Source organism: Ahaetulla prasina, chromosome 13 (genome assembly GCF_028640845.1).
Source record: "Ahaetulla prasina isolate Xishuangbanna chromosome 13, ASM2864084v1, whole genome shotgun sequence".
Taxonomy (NCBI): domain Eukaryota; kingdom Metazoa; phylum Chordata; class Lepidosauria; order Squamata; family Colubridae; genus Ahaetulla; species Ahaetulla prasina.
Genome location: NC_080551.1, coordinates 11,049,269 through 11,066,761, shown reverse-complemented (window position 1 = coordinate 11,066,761; position 17,493 = coordinate 11,049,269). Strand labels below are relative to the sequence as shown.

Here is a 17,493-nt window from a genome sequence, read left to right as displayed (position 1 = left end):
TTAATTCTTCAGTGTCCTCCAGCTTCTGCCAGCAGGAATGTGGAAAGAAATGTCAGCACACCATAAGCAAATAACACAGGGGTAAAGTTTAAATGGGCCCTGTCTTTACCTCGTGAGTAAATCCTCATGCCTAGCTCTAATGAATAAAGGAACGGAATTGTTTAATGGTTTCTCTACCGGAGCAATCCCAGACGACTCTGTTCAGAGTAGGCCCATTAAATATACAGGGACTTTCTCTCTGGTAAAATGGATACAGCCACTTTCCCCAGTCAGCGCAGATTTTCAAGTGGCCGCAGTAGAGAATTAAACCCAGGTTTAATTTAGCCAAAGCGTCAGCCGACCTCTCAAGCAATAAAATGACATTTAAACTCTCTGTCCGAAGCCCTGAAAGCAAACACCTGCTTCTAAAATGGTGAGTCAAGCTGTAATAGTCAGCGAAAGATGGTTTGGAAAGAACGGACGAGCTGTTTCCCGGGAGGGAGCTCAGTGCGTTGTGCAAACTATGGCCTCTGGCTTAGCATAATGTTTAGTTTATAACAGTATGAAAAGTAAAGGATGGTTCAGTACATTTGGTGAACTTGCAAATTGCCTAATAGAATCTGGGCTATGTTGAATAATTGATGCCGCATGTTTTGGACTCTAAATCTTTGGCACCCTTTGCATTTTTCAGCACTCTCCTATTTGATTATGTTGTTGATGCTGCCAGTAGAAGGCAGATTGAAGAAAGAGAGAGAAAGAGAGAGAGAGAAAGAAAGAAAGAGAGAGAGAGAGAGAGAGAGAGAATTCTTTATTGGCCAAATGTGATTGGACACACAACGAATTTGTCTTTGGTGCATATGCTCTCAATGTGCATAAAAAGAAAAGATATATCTGTTAAGAATCATAAGGTACAACATTTAATGATAGTCATAGGGTACAAATAAGCAATCGAATCATACTAGGAAATAATATAAATCGTAAGGATACAAGCAAATTTACAGTCATACAGTCATAAGTGGGAGGAGATGGATGATAGGAACGATGAGAAAATTAATAATAATAGTAATGCAGACTTAGTAAATAGTTTGACAGTGTTGAGGGAATTATTTGTTTAGCAAAGTGATGGCATTCAGGGAAAAACCTGTTCTTGTGTCTAGTTGTTCTGGTGTGCAGTGCTCTATAGCATCATTTTGAGGGTAGGAATTGAAACAGTTTATTTCCAGGATGTGATGGATCTGTAAATATTTTCATAGCCCACTTTTTGACTCGTACAGTATACAAGTCCTCAATGGAAGGCAGGTTGGTAGCCATTGTTTTTTCTGCAATTCTCATGATCCTCTGAAGTCTGTGTCTGTCTTGCTGGGTTGCAGAACCAAACCAGACAGTTATGGAGGTGCAGATGACAGACTCAAAACTCCTTGTTTATTCAAAAGTAAATGCTACATTCAACAGCACTTCCTCCTTGCTTTGTGCAGATAGTTTTCGACTTACAAAAGTTCATTTAATGATCTTTTGAAGTTAGAACAGCACTGAAAAATGTGGCTTATGACCATTTTTCACACGACCTTTGTGGCATCCCCATAGTGATGTGATCAAAATCCAGCTGCTTGACATCTCACTCGTATTTATGACCGTTGCAATATCCTGGGGTTATGTGATCAGCTTTTGCGACTTTCCGATGAGCAAAATCATCGGGGGAGCCGGATTCGCTTAACAACCATGTTACTAATTTAATAACTGCAGTGATTCACTTAACAACTGTGGCAAAAAAAGGTCACAAAACAGGGTAAAACACACTTTACAAGTTTCTCTCTTAACAACAGAAATGTTGGGCTCAGTTGTGGTCGTAGGTCAAGGACTAACTGTATCAGGATTGTCCTTAAATGTATTCATCATGGCTCGGAGATGGAAATTCAAGGCCAAGCCTGATTTAATTTGAGGGGATTTCAAAAAGAGGAAAACAAGCAGTGCTGGCAAAAATTGGTAGATGCCAGTAGAATAATCAATCTTTGGAAATGAGCCATGTCCCTAGCTTTCCATGAGTTAATCAAATATCATGTATTATATGCCTCCCGGATATTTGTTAGGCCTCCCCTTTTAAAAGTTCCTATTGTATTGACTTTTCTCATGCATGGTTATTTATGAAATATGATATTATGAAAGTAGGAGTATAAATTTGTGTAATAAATAATACATAAATAAACCGGTTGATTGATAGGACTAAGGAAGCTCAATTTTTTTTTTTAAAAAAAAAATCAATTTTGGGTTGGGTATGGCACACAGGTTAGTGTTTTCATAGTAATTTATTTCTTGGCCAAAGCTGACTCTTAGTCATCACCAAAATTTGTGGGTTTTTTTTTTTACTAGATTATCCCTACGTCTGCATCTGTTTATCTTATATCCACCCATCTATCATCTCCGGATGTGTAAAACATTTTTCTTGTTACGTCTGCAGTTTCTGACGAAGTAGACACTTGGCATAAATTTCTCTGAGGCTAGGATGCCATCTCGTGTTCTCCAGTGACAGGAACATAAGATTTAAAACCAGTTGTTGCAGTTCGGAAGGTGCCCAAGGAAGGAGAAAATATTAATTCTACTGACGTATAGCATTTAAGCACAGAGAGAGAGAGAGAGAAAGAGAGAGAGAGAGAGAGAGAGAGAGAGAGAGAGAGAGAGAGAAATATTGCCCTAAGCCAGAAACAGTGGATGAACTTTCAACATTTGACAAACCTAAAAAAAGAACATTAGAAATGTCAGGCCAATCCATTTTCCTCCAGTAGTAATGCAATACATGTCTAAAATAAAAATCATTAACGTTGCATACATACATACATAGACAGAGCACCAGTAATAATGCCTGTTGTATGTCAGCAATGTTTATGTACAGTAACTGTAACTTTTATCTTTTAAAAAAATTATTTGGAGGGGACATATGAACAGCGGGAAAGCAAAGACATTATACATTTACACAAAACGCACGCCCAAGGTTTCCAACGATTGTTTGCATTTTATATTGGAATAACTTTAGCTATGTTTAGATATGTTAAGACTCCTTTCACATTTATCTTTGGTTTTTTTTTTTTAAAAAAAAACCTTCAAGAAAATGTACTTCTGTTATTTGATGTTCAGTGCCATATGAACCATTTCAGAAGATGGGATAGCAGGGAGAAAAAAAAATCGTTTTCCGGATGCTTTGGTTGTCCATTCCTATCGGGCCTGTTTCCCACCCCTTAATTTTGCTATTTGAAAATGTAAAAAAAAACAACAGTCGGATTAGTTCATGGGCCGCGGTGTGGCTCAGGCTGTAAGAAGCCTGTTATTAAACACAGCTGCCTGCAATTACTGCAGGCTCGAGTCCCACCAGGCCCAAGGTTGACTCAGCCTTCCATCCTTTATAAGGTAGGTAAAATGAGGACCCAGATTGTTGGGGGGGCAATAAGTTGACTTTGTATATAAAAAAAATATACAAATAGGATGAGACTATTGCCTTATACAATGTAAGCCGCCCTGAGTCTTCGGAGTATAAATGTAAATAAATTAAAAAAAATGTTTCAACCTCTTGTGCTTGAACTTCAAATTCATAGGCTACAACCCTAGTTACACAACCTTTGACATACGTCCCTATCAATCTTTAACATGGTATAATATGTCTTAGTAGTTAATGGTGCACTGCTCTAACTCTGCGCTTCTGGCTTGTTAAAAATGTATTATCCTCATTGATGCATGCAGAAGGGCTATTTTGAGGACACTTCCTGGCTGATGGGCAACCCATAATATATAATTGCTAAAATATAAGCACCACTCCTGGCAATCTGTAATGGATGGTCAAAGCTGGGCTGAAGACATCAACATGCCACTCCAAAAGACAGAGAAGACGTGCATAGTAAATTTTACATGCCATGGGTTCTATCAATTTATGTGGGAATAAGGGGGATTTATCAAGTATCAGGTTTCTGATTCAGAAACCCAAAATGGAAGTAATTAACCCCAAGGAACGTAACTTGGAGCTGTGGTTCCTAGTAAGATTTATTAAGAAAGTTAAAGTAACAATACAGGATTTCCAGCAAGGACTCTATTCTCTAATGGGAAGCCTACATTTAGGCAGAATAGGGTGGGGTATTTCAGTTTCCTTAGCTCTTTATAGGGAAGGAAGGAAGGAAGGAAGGAAGGAAGGAAGGAAGGAAGGAAGGAAGGAAGGAAGAAAAGAGGGAGGGAGGGAGGGAAGAAAGGAGGGAGGGAGGGAGGGAAGGAAGAAAGGAAGGAGGGAAGGAAGGAAGGAAGGAGGGAGGGAGGGAAGGAGGGAGGGAGGGAGGGAAGGAAGGAAGGAAAGAAGGAGGGAGGGAGGGAAGGAAGGAAGGAAGGAAGGAGGGAGGAGTGGAAGGAAGGGAGGTTATGGGAAGGAGGAGGGAGGGAAGGAAGGAAGGAGGGAGGGAAGGAGGGAGGGAGGGAAGGAAGGAAGGAAGGAAGGAAGGAAGGAAGGAAGGAAGGAAGGAAGGAAGGAAGGAAGGAAGGAAGGAAGGAAGGAACCGGTTGCAGCGACGGTGGGAGGTTCCACCCACCCGTCCGGACATCATCAAATACGCTCTGCACATATTGGTTCGCTTGCGCAAACTTTTAGCAAAGTTAAGTGAAACCCACCACTGATAAAAGTCCTGTAAATAAATAGGGTCAGAGCTGGCTTGCTGTCAGGGTTCCGACAGATGCTCTAATTCAGGGGTCTCCAACCTTGTCAACTTTAAGACTTGTGGACTTCAACTCCCAGAATTCCTCCACAAAGCAAAGCTGGCTAAGGAATTCTGAGAGTTGAAGTCCACAAGTCTTAAAGTTGACAAGGTTGGAGACCCCTGCTCTAATTAAATCATGAGCCTCGAGCCAAGTGAAGCCAGCTCTGACCCTACATAATTTATGCCCCTATCATGACCCTGTTTCCCTCCTTCCCCAAGGGTGTGTCATCAATCACATTCGTCAATGGGACAATTTTGGCGGTTGTAGAGACCACTCCCCTCTGGCCGCTGTGGGTAACCCTGGGAGACAGCCTTGAGAGAGTTAAGTCTGGAATGTGCATCTTGTCTTTGGCTGCCATGCCATTTCATCTGTTTCCCATCCACCCCTTGCTTATGGCAACTGGAGAACAGGCCAGGAATTCTTTTGCGAGTTGACATATCTTATCAAGCTGAGAATCAGCTCTCATATCCAGCTTTAGCATGTTGGATGAACCTGCCATGATGTAGCACATTCCATTAAATTTGTGTTTCTTAAATGTTTTGCTCTCAGGATCTCTTCTCACTTTTGAAAACTACGGAGTACTCTAAAAGAGCTTTTGCTTACATAGTTTTTATTTATTGATATTTACCATGTTAAAAATTAAAATGGATGCATTTGTAGAATATTTATTTATTGAATCGCGTAAAAACAATGTTAAACCCATTCAGTATTATTACCAGTAAAATATTTTTTATGAGGGACCTCCTTTTTTTTTTTTGCAAATGAAAAATAACGAGAAGTGTGATACTGATTTTAAATGTTTGCAAGTATCTTGATTGGGAGCCGCCAATCGGTGGCTAATTAAATATTTTAAGTAAATAAAATTTTCAATATTTGGCATTAATTCGTTTTAATGTTGCAGACCTGCAAGAGGGTCTTGGAGGGGTCATTGTTGAAACACTCATTAACAGTTTAACAGTAACAGAGTTGGAAGGGACCTTGGAGGTCATCTAGTCCAACCCCCTGCTCAAGCAGGAGACATGTTGTTGTTGTTAGTTGCGAAGTCGTGTCCGACCCATCGCGACCCCATGGACAACGTTCCTCCAGGCCTTCCTGTCCTATCCAATATGCAGGAGACATACTAGGGATTAAATCCTCATTGGTCTCATTAAGGCATATTCTCAGAACAGAGCAATGGTGCTTTGTCACCTATTATATTTATATGTTATATTTGTATTTATATTAACGTTTGTATTTATTTAACATTTATTGGAAGGGGTCAGAGCATTGTCCTATTGTTTCCTTTCATTATATCCAATTAATATAGTTATTACATACTTATGCTCATATATATACTTATATATTATATAGTTATTTTCATGCTTATGCTTATATATACTGTTGTGACAAAATAAATAAATAAAATAAAATTTTCCGCAACACTGTAACTCAAAGGCAACTCCAAGCCCCTCCCCTTGAGAAAGAGGCGGGCCCTCCACGCCGGCAGCGTCAGCGTTACCATGGCGACCCGAACAAGCCTTGAGCAAAGTCTTTGGCGCTCGATTGCTCGGCTTTCGGCTTGCTCGGCAGCTCAACTCCGCGGACTGCGTCAGGGCGGCCGCGACGCATGCGCACTCCATTCAAGCCCTTTTGGCCGCGGTGCGTTCTCTGCAGAGGCCGCCGAAGAGGGGAAGATGGTGAAACTGACGGCGGAGCTCATCGAGCAGGCGGCGCAGTACACCAGCGCCGTGCGAGACCGGGAGCTCGACCTCCGGGGTAAGAGAAGCCGCCTTAGGGGGGTTCTGCCTCACCGGGCCGAGCTTGATCCTGTTCGACCTAGTAGGCCCGGGCTCCTGAGCGCCCTGTGCAAAGCGTTTTGTCCGAACGGGATGGTGGCCCGCGAGGGACTAATTTTACTAAAAGGCGTTTGTGGAATGTTAGGGAATAGGGGAGGCTGTATGGCTTTACTCTATGCGGGTGTTCAGGTTCCCTGGGATAATCCCAGGTCTGGTGTCGGGAATGGCTCCCCTTCCGGTCCTCTGCCCCCGGGGGACCATCGTTACACCCAAACCTCTTTCTCACTGTCTGTTCCAGTTTGGTGTGACCTGCAAGGATCTGGCATGGCTACTTGGGCGGCAGCCGCCGACGCCTTGATTCTGATGCACGAACAGGCAAAAAGAACAGGCTTAGGCCTTCAGGATTGGGGTCCCAAAGAGAGGGCTTGACCCTTCTGTTCTTGGAGGGAGAGAGAGGGGAAAGGGGAGAGAGAGAATTTAGATAGAGAATTCAGATAGGTGGGTAGGTATAGGATTTAGATAGATAGGAATAGACAGACAGACAGAGAATTTAGACAGGTAGATATAGAGTTTAGGTAGGTAGGTAAGTAGAGAGACAGAGAGAGAGAGAGAGAGAGAATTTAGACAGATAGATATATAGAGAGTTTAGGTAGGTAGGTAGCGATAAATAGATAGAAAATTTAGACAGGTAGATATGGAGTTTAGGTAGGTAGGTAGAGATAGATAATTTAGACAGATAGATATTGGGTAGGGATAGATAGATTAGATAGATAGATAGATAGATAGATAGATAGATAGATAGATAGATAGATAGGGAATTTAGACAGATAGGTATAGAGTTTAGTTAGGTAGGTAGAGATAGATATATAATTTAGACAGGTAGATATAGTTTAGATAGATAGAAATAGATAGAGAGAGAGAATTTAGACAGACAGATATAGAGTAGGTAGAGATAGATAGATAGATAGATAGATAGATAGATAGATAGATAGATAGATAGGATTTAGTCAGATAGGTAGGTAGATATAGAATTTAGATAGGCATTCATTCATTCATTTATAGAATTTATATAGCTGCCCCATGATTCTAGATAGCTTACAAAAAAATAAAGCACTGATGACACTTATCTAGTTTCAGGAAGGAAGCATCTGCAAGAAAACAACCAAGCTCAGGGAGAACCACAATTTCTGTTCTATCTTGTTCTTGACTCCTTATCTTGCCTTAAGTGGGGAAAAAAAGTGCTCTCCGTGTACCTGATATAAAGAGGTTTGGCCTTGACCAAGGGTCTGCAAACTTGGCTCTTTTAAGACTTGTGGACTTCAACTCCCAGAGTACTCTTGGAGTTGAACTCCATAAATGAGCCAAGTTTTCAGACCCCTGGCCTTGACCATTATGGGTGACTAAGCTCTGGATCATGCTGGAAGCATTCAGGGGTCCCAACCTTTTCTTAGTGAGCCAGTTTTTGTGTGCTTTTTCTTCAGCAGTTCTATAAAAAAAAACCAATTTTGTTCATTGTTGCTGATTGATTCATTTTGCAACAATCAAAGTTAATTGAAGCCTAGGAGCTTGCAAGTAAATAAAGAAAACCCAGATCTTTTCTATTTGTTAAAGATGTGTGGTTTTCTTTTGTTACACATATTGACAGTGGTGTTTTTCAATAGGAAGGTCTGTAAAGTTATAGAACGCTGTTACAAATGTTTCCTTTTATCAGAGCTTGCTGGCATTCTCTGGCAGATTCCCATCTTCTCTTCTTGAATGTACTCCATTTGGCCAGGCCTTGTCAGATTTGTTATAAGAAGTGCAGCAATGATAGTTTGCTGTTAAATGTTATCAGATGCATATTCAGAATGTGTATTTTTATGTTTTTGTACTGTTCTGTTTTTTGTTTTTTTAATCAGGATACAAGATTCCTGTAATTGAGAATTTGGGTGCCACGTTGGACCAGTTTGATACTATTGATTTCTCCGACAACGAGATCCGGAAGTTGGATGGCTTTCCGCTGCTGAGGAGATTGAAAACATTGCTGATGAATAACAACAGATTAAGGTGAGTGTGTTTTCAGCCACAATTTGAGACCCCGGAGTTATAGATTAAATGGAAATTCTAGATTGATCTTTATTTCTATTGCATGCCTTAATGCAAATATAAAAGCAAATGATGCTTGGCAAAGAAATTATCTTCTACCAGATTTAATTTATTAGTTTTTCTCTTTACCCTCTCCTTTTTTTTTTAGCCGAATAGGTGAAGGACTTGAACAGTCTTTGCCAAATCTCACTGAACTCATCCTTATCAACAATAACATCATGGAATTGGTAAGTGGAATAAAGGAAATAAGTATCGCTTTGTGAGTACTAGGGTGACCTAGAGTTTGAGGATTATGTTCAGTTTACTTCTTAGTACATAAGCATTCTTAAAAATTGTGAACGCTTTAGTTAGGCATGCATAAAACTGGGGGAATTTGTAGGGTAGTTTCTAGATGAATACCTGCATCATTCTAAGCCAAGCCATAAACTATAGATTGCAAGAATATTGGCTGGATTTATAAATCACTTTAAGCCAAAACCAAAATACAACCTTTTTTGACACCATCTAAACTGAATTACATGGCTAAACGTTTTAATGGTTTTCTTTCACTCTCTTTTGTTCTAATCTCAAATCCATGGGCGCTGCTATTTACACATGAATTTTTCTAATGAAGGGAGAAAGAATAGAATAAGAATAGAATAGAATAGAACAGAACAGAACAGAATTTTTATTGGCCAAGTGTAATTGGGCACACAAGGAATTTGTCTTGGTGCATATGCTCTCAGTGTACATAAAAAGAAAAGATATCTTCATCTAGAATTATAAGGTGCAACACTTAATGATAGTCATAGGGTACAAAGAGGAGGCTTTTTGTGTTTAGTGTTTAATTTTTCTTAGTTTTACTATATCATTGGTTTAAATAGGCTTATATATGTGTCATTAATATAAACGGCAAAAAGACAGAAATTCTCAGGGAAGCAGGATCGATGAAAGCAATCTCACGGTCAAAGTTTGCAGTATTCCCCTTTTGTGGAAACTGAAAGACCTGTCTTATTATTCCCTAAATGTAGTTTGGCAAAAACACAGGTAAAGAGCGCCATTTTGTGTTTCTCTGATTTCAGTCTGCGTGTGATGTTCTGCCTTGTGAATGGCTTATGCCAATCTGCAGAACATTATTGACCTTATAATGCATAAACCCGGGAAGCTTTTCCTTATGTAATCTCCAAAAGGTAATTGGTTTCTTCCTTCCCGAAGAAAAAAGTTAATGCCTTTCTCTGGTTCCGAAAGAATGCTGTGCATCAAACAAGCCAGATGTTTGCAGCCTACAGTTCAGAAAGCTTCACAACATGAAGCAAAGTTTGCTTATAAACCTTGCTTCATGTTATGAAGCTTTCTGAATTGTACAGTTTAAAATGCCTAGGCTGCAAACATTTGGCATGCTCGATGCATAACGTTCTTTCTGAACTAGAGTGTGAATTGACATAGTGAATTCTAGTCCCTATATTTCTTAAAACTAAATTGCATACATGCTTGTTCTGTACTAAATCTTGCACTTCTTGAAGGAAACGGTGCACAAGGTACATAACATGGTGTAAAATTAACCAAATGTTTTATGTATTACCTTTCTTAGGGTGATCTTGATCCTTTGGCAACGATTAAATCCCTAACTTATCTGAGGTACAAAATCTTTTATTTTTAAACAACAGTTTCTGATTGTTGAAAAAATGAGGACACTGCTACTGTTCCTTAAAAGCAAATTTATATATTCACTTACCAGATTTGTATTCCACTTTATTTTGTACAACTAAAGGTAGCATTCATAACCCCTCCTATTTTCTTTGTAACCACTTCTTCTCTGTGAGAAAGGCTGGGCTAAGACAGGGGTGTCAAACTTGCGTTGTCATGGCATTGTCGCATGACATATTGTGACTCTTTCCCCTTCGCTAAACTAGGTGTGTCCAGTGCATAACGCATCCAGCCCACAAGTTTGACAGCCCTGGGCTAAGAGAAACGGACTCATCCAATGCCACCCAGCTGGCTTTTATGCTAGAAAAAGCCAGCTGGCTTTTATGCTAGCCTAAAAGCCAGCTGGGTGGCATTGGCTCAGTTTTTTTCTCAATAAAGACTATGATCATACATGGTGAAAAAAAATGCAAAAAAACTCACACAGTTGTCACTTGTTCAGTTTTCATTACATTTGAGATTTAAGCGGGTTTGCAGTGACCATGAAAGGCCAGAATGTAATTTACTAGTATTAGAACGAGGCATTTTGATCTTGTAATGATTTATAAAGTATATAATACATAGTTAAGTCATATAGGTCAGTGATGGCTAACCTTTTTGCCATCGTGTGCCAAAAGGGGGGGGAGCGCGGTGGGGGGGTGTCACACGTGCGCATACCCATTATTCAATGTGCCCTGCCCCCCTGTGCATGCGTATGCAACCCCCTCCCACGTTCCCCTCGCTTTTGGCACGTGATGGCACGATGGACCTGGTAGGCCCATTTTTCACTCTCCCCAGGCTCCAGAGGCTTTCTAGGAGCATGGGGAGGGCAAAAACTGTCTCCCGCCCCCGAGACCCTCCAGAGGCCGGAAACAGCCTGTTTCCTGACTTCTGTTGGGCCTGGAAGGCCGGAAAATCAGCTGGCCGGGGTGCGCATGCACGCCGCAGCTGAGGTAGGGCAACGCTCGTGTGCCCACCGATATGGCTCCATGCGCGTGCCACAGGTTCGCCATCAGGGATATAGGTTAAACTTCTTGGTATGTATTTGAAAAACCATTTTATATGTAAGTGTAATTTTGACAAAAGGTAAGAATTCTTCGTTGATATAAGTTTGACAGTCCTGGGCTAATAGCAGGTTCTTTTGCACATGTTAATTTAGAACAAACCTGAGGATTTTTTAAAATCTGTGATTTACTCATTAACTGATTGGTGTTGCAAATTGGTATTCTTATCCTACCAAAAGAAGTGTTATTGCTTTTTCTTTTGGTAATTAGTTTATTGTTCAAATGTACATTCCTCTGATCTCAGGTTTCACATTTTATCTTGTATGTTTCTCTTATTAGTTCCTTGTGTTTAAATGGTCGGAACACATTTTTTTTAAAAAAATATGTGAATGTCTTCCCTTTTCAGCGTTTTGAGAAATCCTGTAACAAATAAGAAGCATTATAGGCTATATATCATCCACAAGGTTCCACAGGTCAGAGTGCTCGATTTCCAAAAAGTGAAATTAAAAGTAAGTCCTCTGACACTTTTAAAGTACTGTTTCCTGACAAGTATATTCATAATTTACATAATTTGAGTTTTTCTCTCTAACCTATGATAATTTTCTGGGTTAGCATTTTGATTATGGCTCAATTTTTTGCAACTGTAATTTGAAATGCAGTCCTGTAGTATGCTTATCTTATGGAAACATACCACAAATGTGGTAATAAGGCTGGGAGTTTTAAAATATATACTTGACTTCTGAATTTAAAAGTTAAAATAAAATTAGGAATCCTGCTATTGGGTACGACCATTATATGACAGACTGAATGAAAATTTAGAGCTCATTTAAAAAATGTTTTCTGTTTTTTAAATTACCACATTTGGAGTAAATCGTACATACTTGGTTATTCACTTCTTAGATGGTTGGAGAAAGAAAGTCATTCTCAGAGCAGCATCAAAGCTAAATGAAATATGTACTTGAGTTCTGAATTTAAAAATTAAAATAAAATTAGGAATCCTGGTATTGGGTACGACCATTATATGACAGACTGAATGAAAATTTAGAACTCATGTAAAAAAATGTTTTCTGTTCTTTTAAATTACCACATTTGGAGTAAATCGTACATACTTGGTTATTCACTTCTTAGATGGTTGGAGAAAGAAAGTCACTCTCAGAGCAGCATCAAAGCTAAATGAAATTTCCCGTTATGACACAGCAGTTCATATGTCACCTCTGACAGAAGCACATCCCCTTTTAAAATAGAAACATCCAACAAAGTGTGCAACTTTGGGAGAAGAATTGCAAGTTGAAATGAGTAATGTCAACGCGGGTGCACACATTTATATATATGCATATTTTAGTTATTAGCTCACCCTACAAATTGCTTTGGGGGAAAACCATGCACAGTAGGCTTGTTTCTGTTGATGTTGCATTAACTTTGTGTGTGTGTGTGTGTGGTGTTGCTGTAGGAGCGTCAGGAGGCAGAGAAAATGTTCAAGGGCAAGCAGGGTGCACAGCTTGCAAAGGATATTGCCAGGAGAGCCAAAACGTAAGATACGGATAACCACTTTAAACTCTTCAGAAACACCACAGGCAAATGGAAAAATAAGAAAAAATAAATAAGAAGCAATAGCTGTCACTAATTAGCAGTGCATTGCTTCATATATTTTAGAAGAAACAATACGATATTTTTTTTTTGGTCACCAACCTGGTGGTTCAAAATTCAAGCTGGCAGCTTAACCTTCACGCAGCATTTACAATTTTGCTTGGGACAGTGTTAAAACGGGTGGGTTTGGGGAATGCTTTCCTGCTGGTGTTTCTGAAAGAGCTCTTCTTTGATTATATCAGTTTGTTAACAAAGATAAGATACTACACTTGATTGAAATCTGGGCTTCCCTGAGCTTCTCTTGGGAAGCTCGAGAAGCAGGTGAAGAAGACCTTTTAAAATTGAACCGTACTTTTTCTATTGTTCAGTTTTAACCCAGGTGCTGGTTTGCCTACCGACAAAAAGAAGTCTGGACCCACCCCGGGAGACGTAGAGGCTATAAAGGTAATATTTTTCAGCCCCTGTAAAAGGAGCAGTTCAATCAAGAAACTCACTGGTCAGATCTAGCCAAAGATCTGATATGGAAGTACATCATCTTCTTTTAATGACCCCATAATCCCTTGCGAGGTGGAGTCTGGGCAACTGAACGGAGCGTTTAATGGCTGGATGCCCTTCCTGTCGCCAATGCAGTGTTTTGTTCAGAAATATTCTCATTGTGCCCAGAGAGAGAAGAATGTCTGCCTCTACCTAGGATCGAACTCATAGCCTCCTGATTGTGAGGGGAGAGCTCCACCTCTAGGCCACTCTGCCACTCCTTGATACAGAAGTACAAGCTGCTGTTAATTCCCAGAACTCTGTTTGTTTGCAGTTGTGTAAGCTTGCTTTTCCTACCGTCATGAATTGTATAGCTCTCTCTTTGTTTTGCAGAGAAGTACAGATTACATAAAATTTCATAGCTAAGTTGTTACTGAAAATACTATCCTTTGAGCAACTCATTCGAATATTCATTCGCCTTTAAATGAATTTACAAGAGTGACTTTGGATGTGTTTTTTTTTAAAGAATGCCATTGCAAATGCCTCAACTCTAGCTGAAGTGGAGAGGCTGAAAGGCTTGCTGCAGGCTGGTCAAATACCTGGCAGGGATCGTAAAACTGGTAAGGAATATTCAGTCTTCTAACGTTTAGAAAGCAGAGCTGACAAGTTTCCTTTGAAAGAACAGACAAGGAGGGTTGTTGTTTTTTACTGTTTCTAGAGCAGTTTAGGGTAATTGTGTAGATAGAATGGAACATTTCAAGGCTGAGGTATTTAAATTGCCTTCTTATGGAGAATGTATTGTTTGAAATACAAAGACAATACAGAATTAAATATTTTTTGGGCTACAGAATGTGGTAATGTATCCTTACTTCCAATTGGAGAGAGCAAAGGCCAGAACTTTTAAGAAAGTTGAAGAAAGTTGCTAAATTAGTATGAGCTTAAATTTTTCCAACTGGAAAAAAAAATCGGACTCTACAACTGTTCCTTTGATAAGAATTTAAAGAGCCTCGGTGGCGCAGTGGTTAGAGTGCAGTAATGCAGGCTACTTCTGCTGATCACTGGCTGCCAGCAATTTGGCAGATCGAATCTCACCAGGCTCAAGGTTGATTCAGCCTTCCATCCTTCCGAGATGGGTAAAATGAGGACCCAGATTATTGGGGGCAAGAGGCTGACTCTGTAAACTGCTTAGAGAGGGCTGTAAAAGCACTATGAAGCAGTATATAAGTAAGCGCTATTGCTATTGATCTTCCACATCTCTGTTTGACAGAAATAAATTGTATTCGTATTTTTCTGTTAATTAGGTCCTTCAGATGAAGCTGTGGAAGAGATGGAGGAAGATACAGTTGCCAATGGGTCTTAATACTTTTTTTTTTTACATCTTGGATAATCTACAATGTACTATTGTTTGTCTTTTTTCTTTCTGGATTATGTTTTTTTTGTTGTGCTAAGAAGCAACTACGAAAATACACAAATTGTAGTTTGTAAATTTTCTACTGTACATTTGCAGTTAAATAAAGCTGCCTTTTTGGAAACAGATCACACTATGGTGTGACTTTTTTACCACGTTTAAACTATGTTCAACTGGATTAACAGCATAATAAAGTAGCAGTACTAGAACTGTGGGTGAAATGGTGAATGGACCTGTTTTACTTTTTCCTGATTTTTTTTTTAAAAACCATTGTTATATGGCTCGTGATAAACCAAATAAGGTATATATGTTTGGATTTGTTTGTCAGTGGTGTTATGAAAGTAACTTTTGATCGGGTTCTTGTGATAATAACTATATTGGTGGAGCACCTAGGAAAGAACTAAAGTATCTGTCCTTGAAGCCCCTTGCTGCTAGTCACAACGCATGTGTATTGCTACAAATGTGAACCTCCTGTCCCGAGAGACATTTTGATGTTAAAATCTAATGAGATCAAGAGACTGCTATGCTTTGAAACTAGACAGGCTAGAAATTGCTTTTTAGAAGCTTTCAGTCGATCTAGAACGATTGTTGTTGTTAGTTGCGAAGTTGTGTCCGACCCACTGCGACCCCATGGACAACGTTCCTCCAGACCTTGCTGTCCTCTATTATCCTCTTTAAGCTCACGCCAACTGCTTCAGTCACTCCATCCAGCCACCTTGTTCTCTGTTGTCCCCTTCTTCTTTTGCCCTCAATCTTTCCCAGCATTAGGCTCTTCTCCAGGGAGTCCTTCCTTCTCATTAGGTGGCCAAAGTATTTGAGTTTCCTCTTCAGGATCTGGCCTTCTAAAGAGCAGTCAGGGTTCTTTCCAGCACCAGAGTTCAAAGGCCTCGATTCTTTGGCGCTCAGCCTTTCTCATGGTCCAACTTTCACAGCCATCCATTGCAACGATGGTTATAGAGGAGTTCAAAACACAAAAACATACTGGGCCCATTTATCTTTGCATATACAGGTAGTCCTCGACTTACAACAGTTCATTTAGTGACCGTTCAAAGTTACAATGGCACTGAAAAAAATGGGACTTCTGAACGTTTTTTCCCGAGTTAACAACCTTCCCAGCATCCCCACGATGAGGTGATCAAAATTCATGCTTTGAATTTTAACTGGTTCATATTTATGACCATTGGCTGTGCCCCACCGTCACGTGATCCCCTTTTGCGACCTGACGAGCAAGGTCAATGGGGAAGCCAGATTCACTGAACAACCGGGTTAGTAACTTAACAACTGCAATGATTCACTTAAGAACTGAGGCAAGAAGGGTCATAAAACGGGGCAAAATTCATTTAACAAATGCCTCACTTAAGAACAGAAATTTTGAGCTCCATTGGAATCATAAAATGAGGACTACCTCTGTGTGTCTGTGTATATACACGTGTATGTATATATATGTGTGTGTGTGTATAAAATGTGTTTGTGTGCGTGCATCCACATCTGTATAAAAATACAAAATGCATTTTGATGCACACCTATTGAGCTGCATCTTATTGTTTCAACTCCTACCTTCAAAATGAGCTATAGAGCACTGCACACCAGAACAACTAGACACAAGAACAGTTTTTTTCCCCCGAATGCCATCACCCTGCTAAACAAATAATTCCCTCAACACTGTCAAACTATGAGAACTGTCAAACTTCTCAAAGGTGAGAACCAACACTGTTGGTTCTCACCTTTAAAGCGCTCCATGGCTTAGGACCGGGTTACTTACGGGACCGCCTCCTGCTACCGGTGGCCTCCCATCGACCAGTGCGCTCCCACAGAAAGGGTCTCCTCAGGGTGCCATCAGCCAGACAATGTCGACTGGCGACCCCCAGAGGGAGGGCCTTCTCTGTGGGGGCTCCAGCCCTCTGGAACGAGCTACCCCCAAGGATACGCCAACTCCCTGACCTCCGGGCCTTCCAGCGTGCAGGACTGGCCTAATACTTTTAATGGGGATTTTAATAGTTTTTAGTATTTTCAGCCTATCTAAATTAATCTTTTAAATCTGTTTTTAATTTTTGTATTTGTTGTTCTTAGTTGGCTGTAAACCGCCCTGAGTCCTTTGGGAGAAGGGCGGTATAGAAATTGAAATAATAAATAAATAAATAAAACTATTTACTAAATCTGCATTACAGTTAATCTTCTCGTCGTTCCTATTACGTATCTCCCTCCCACACTTATGACTATAACCTTGTTGCTTGTATCTTTACCATTTAAATTGATATTGTTTCCTAGTATGATTCGACTGCTTATTTGCATCCTATGACTATCACTAAGTGTTGTATCTTATGATTCTTGATAAATGTATCTTCTTTTATGTACACTGAGAGCGTATGCGCCAAAGACAGATTCCTTGTGTGTTCAATCACACTTGGCCAATAAAGGATTCTATTCTGTCCTTATATAAGCAGGGGCCACTGCCCTGCGTGCACAAAACGCATCGCAACTTGTTTACAACCAACTTTTGCAAACCGGGTATAAATTTCCTCTTAACTCCACGTTTGTTCATCAAACTTTCAAGCAAGGCTATCTGCGCCAAACTCCGCCCCCCCTGCCCGCCCCCACACACAAAGCGCCTGTCAGATTCCTCCCTGCCCGCCCCGCCTCCACGTTAGCCCCGCCCCCTCTGGAGAATCCGGCCTTTCCCAGTTCAGCCTAGTCATCTTAACCTTGCCCCCACCCCCTCCTCCTGATTGGTTGAAACCTCCTCCCTCCGATAAGCCTCCGGATTGGCTCGACCGGCCTCATTGGGTGACGGAAT

The 17,493-nt window shown here is 40.4% G+C and overlaps 1 protein-coding gene across 1 annotated transcript; it reads left to right on the top strand.

Moving 5' to 3' along the window:
* Positions 1-6,301: 6,301 nt before the first annotated feature.
* Positions 6,302-14,827, top strand: SNRPA1 (small nuclear ribonucleoprotein polypeptide A'). The gene is made up of 9 exons (XM_058156506.1): positions 6,302-6,459; positions 8,378-8,525; positions 8,713-8,791; positions 10,135-10,181; positions 11,637-11,739; positions 12,681-12,760; positions 13,186-13,261; positions 13,818-13,911; positions 14,593-14,827. The coding sequence occupies exons 1-9, from the start codon at positions 6,378-6,380 to the stop codon at positions 14,649-14,651; spliced, it is 768 nt and encodes a 255-aa protein (XP_058012489.1). The 5' UTR covers positions 6,302-6,377; the 3' UTR covers positions 14,652-14,827.
* Positions 14,828-17,493: the final 2,666 nt, after the last annotated feature.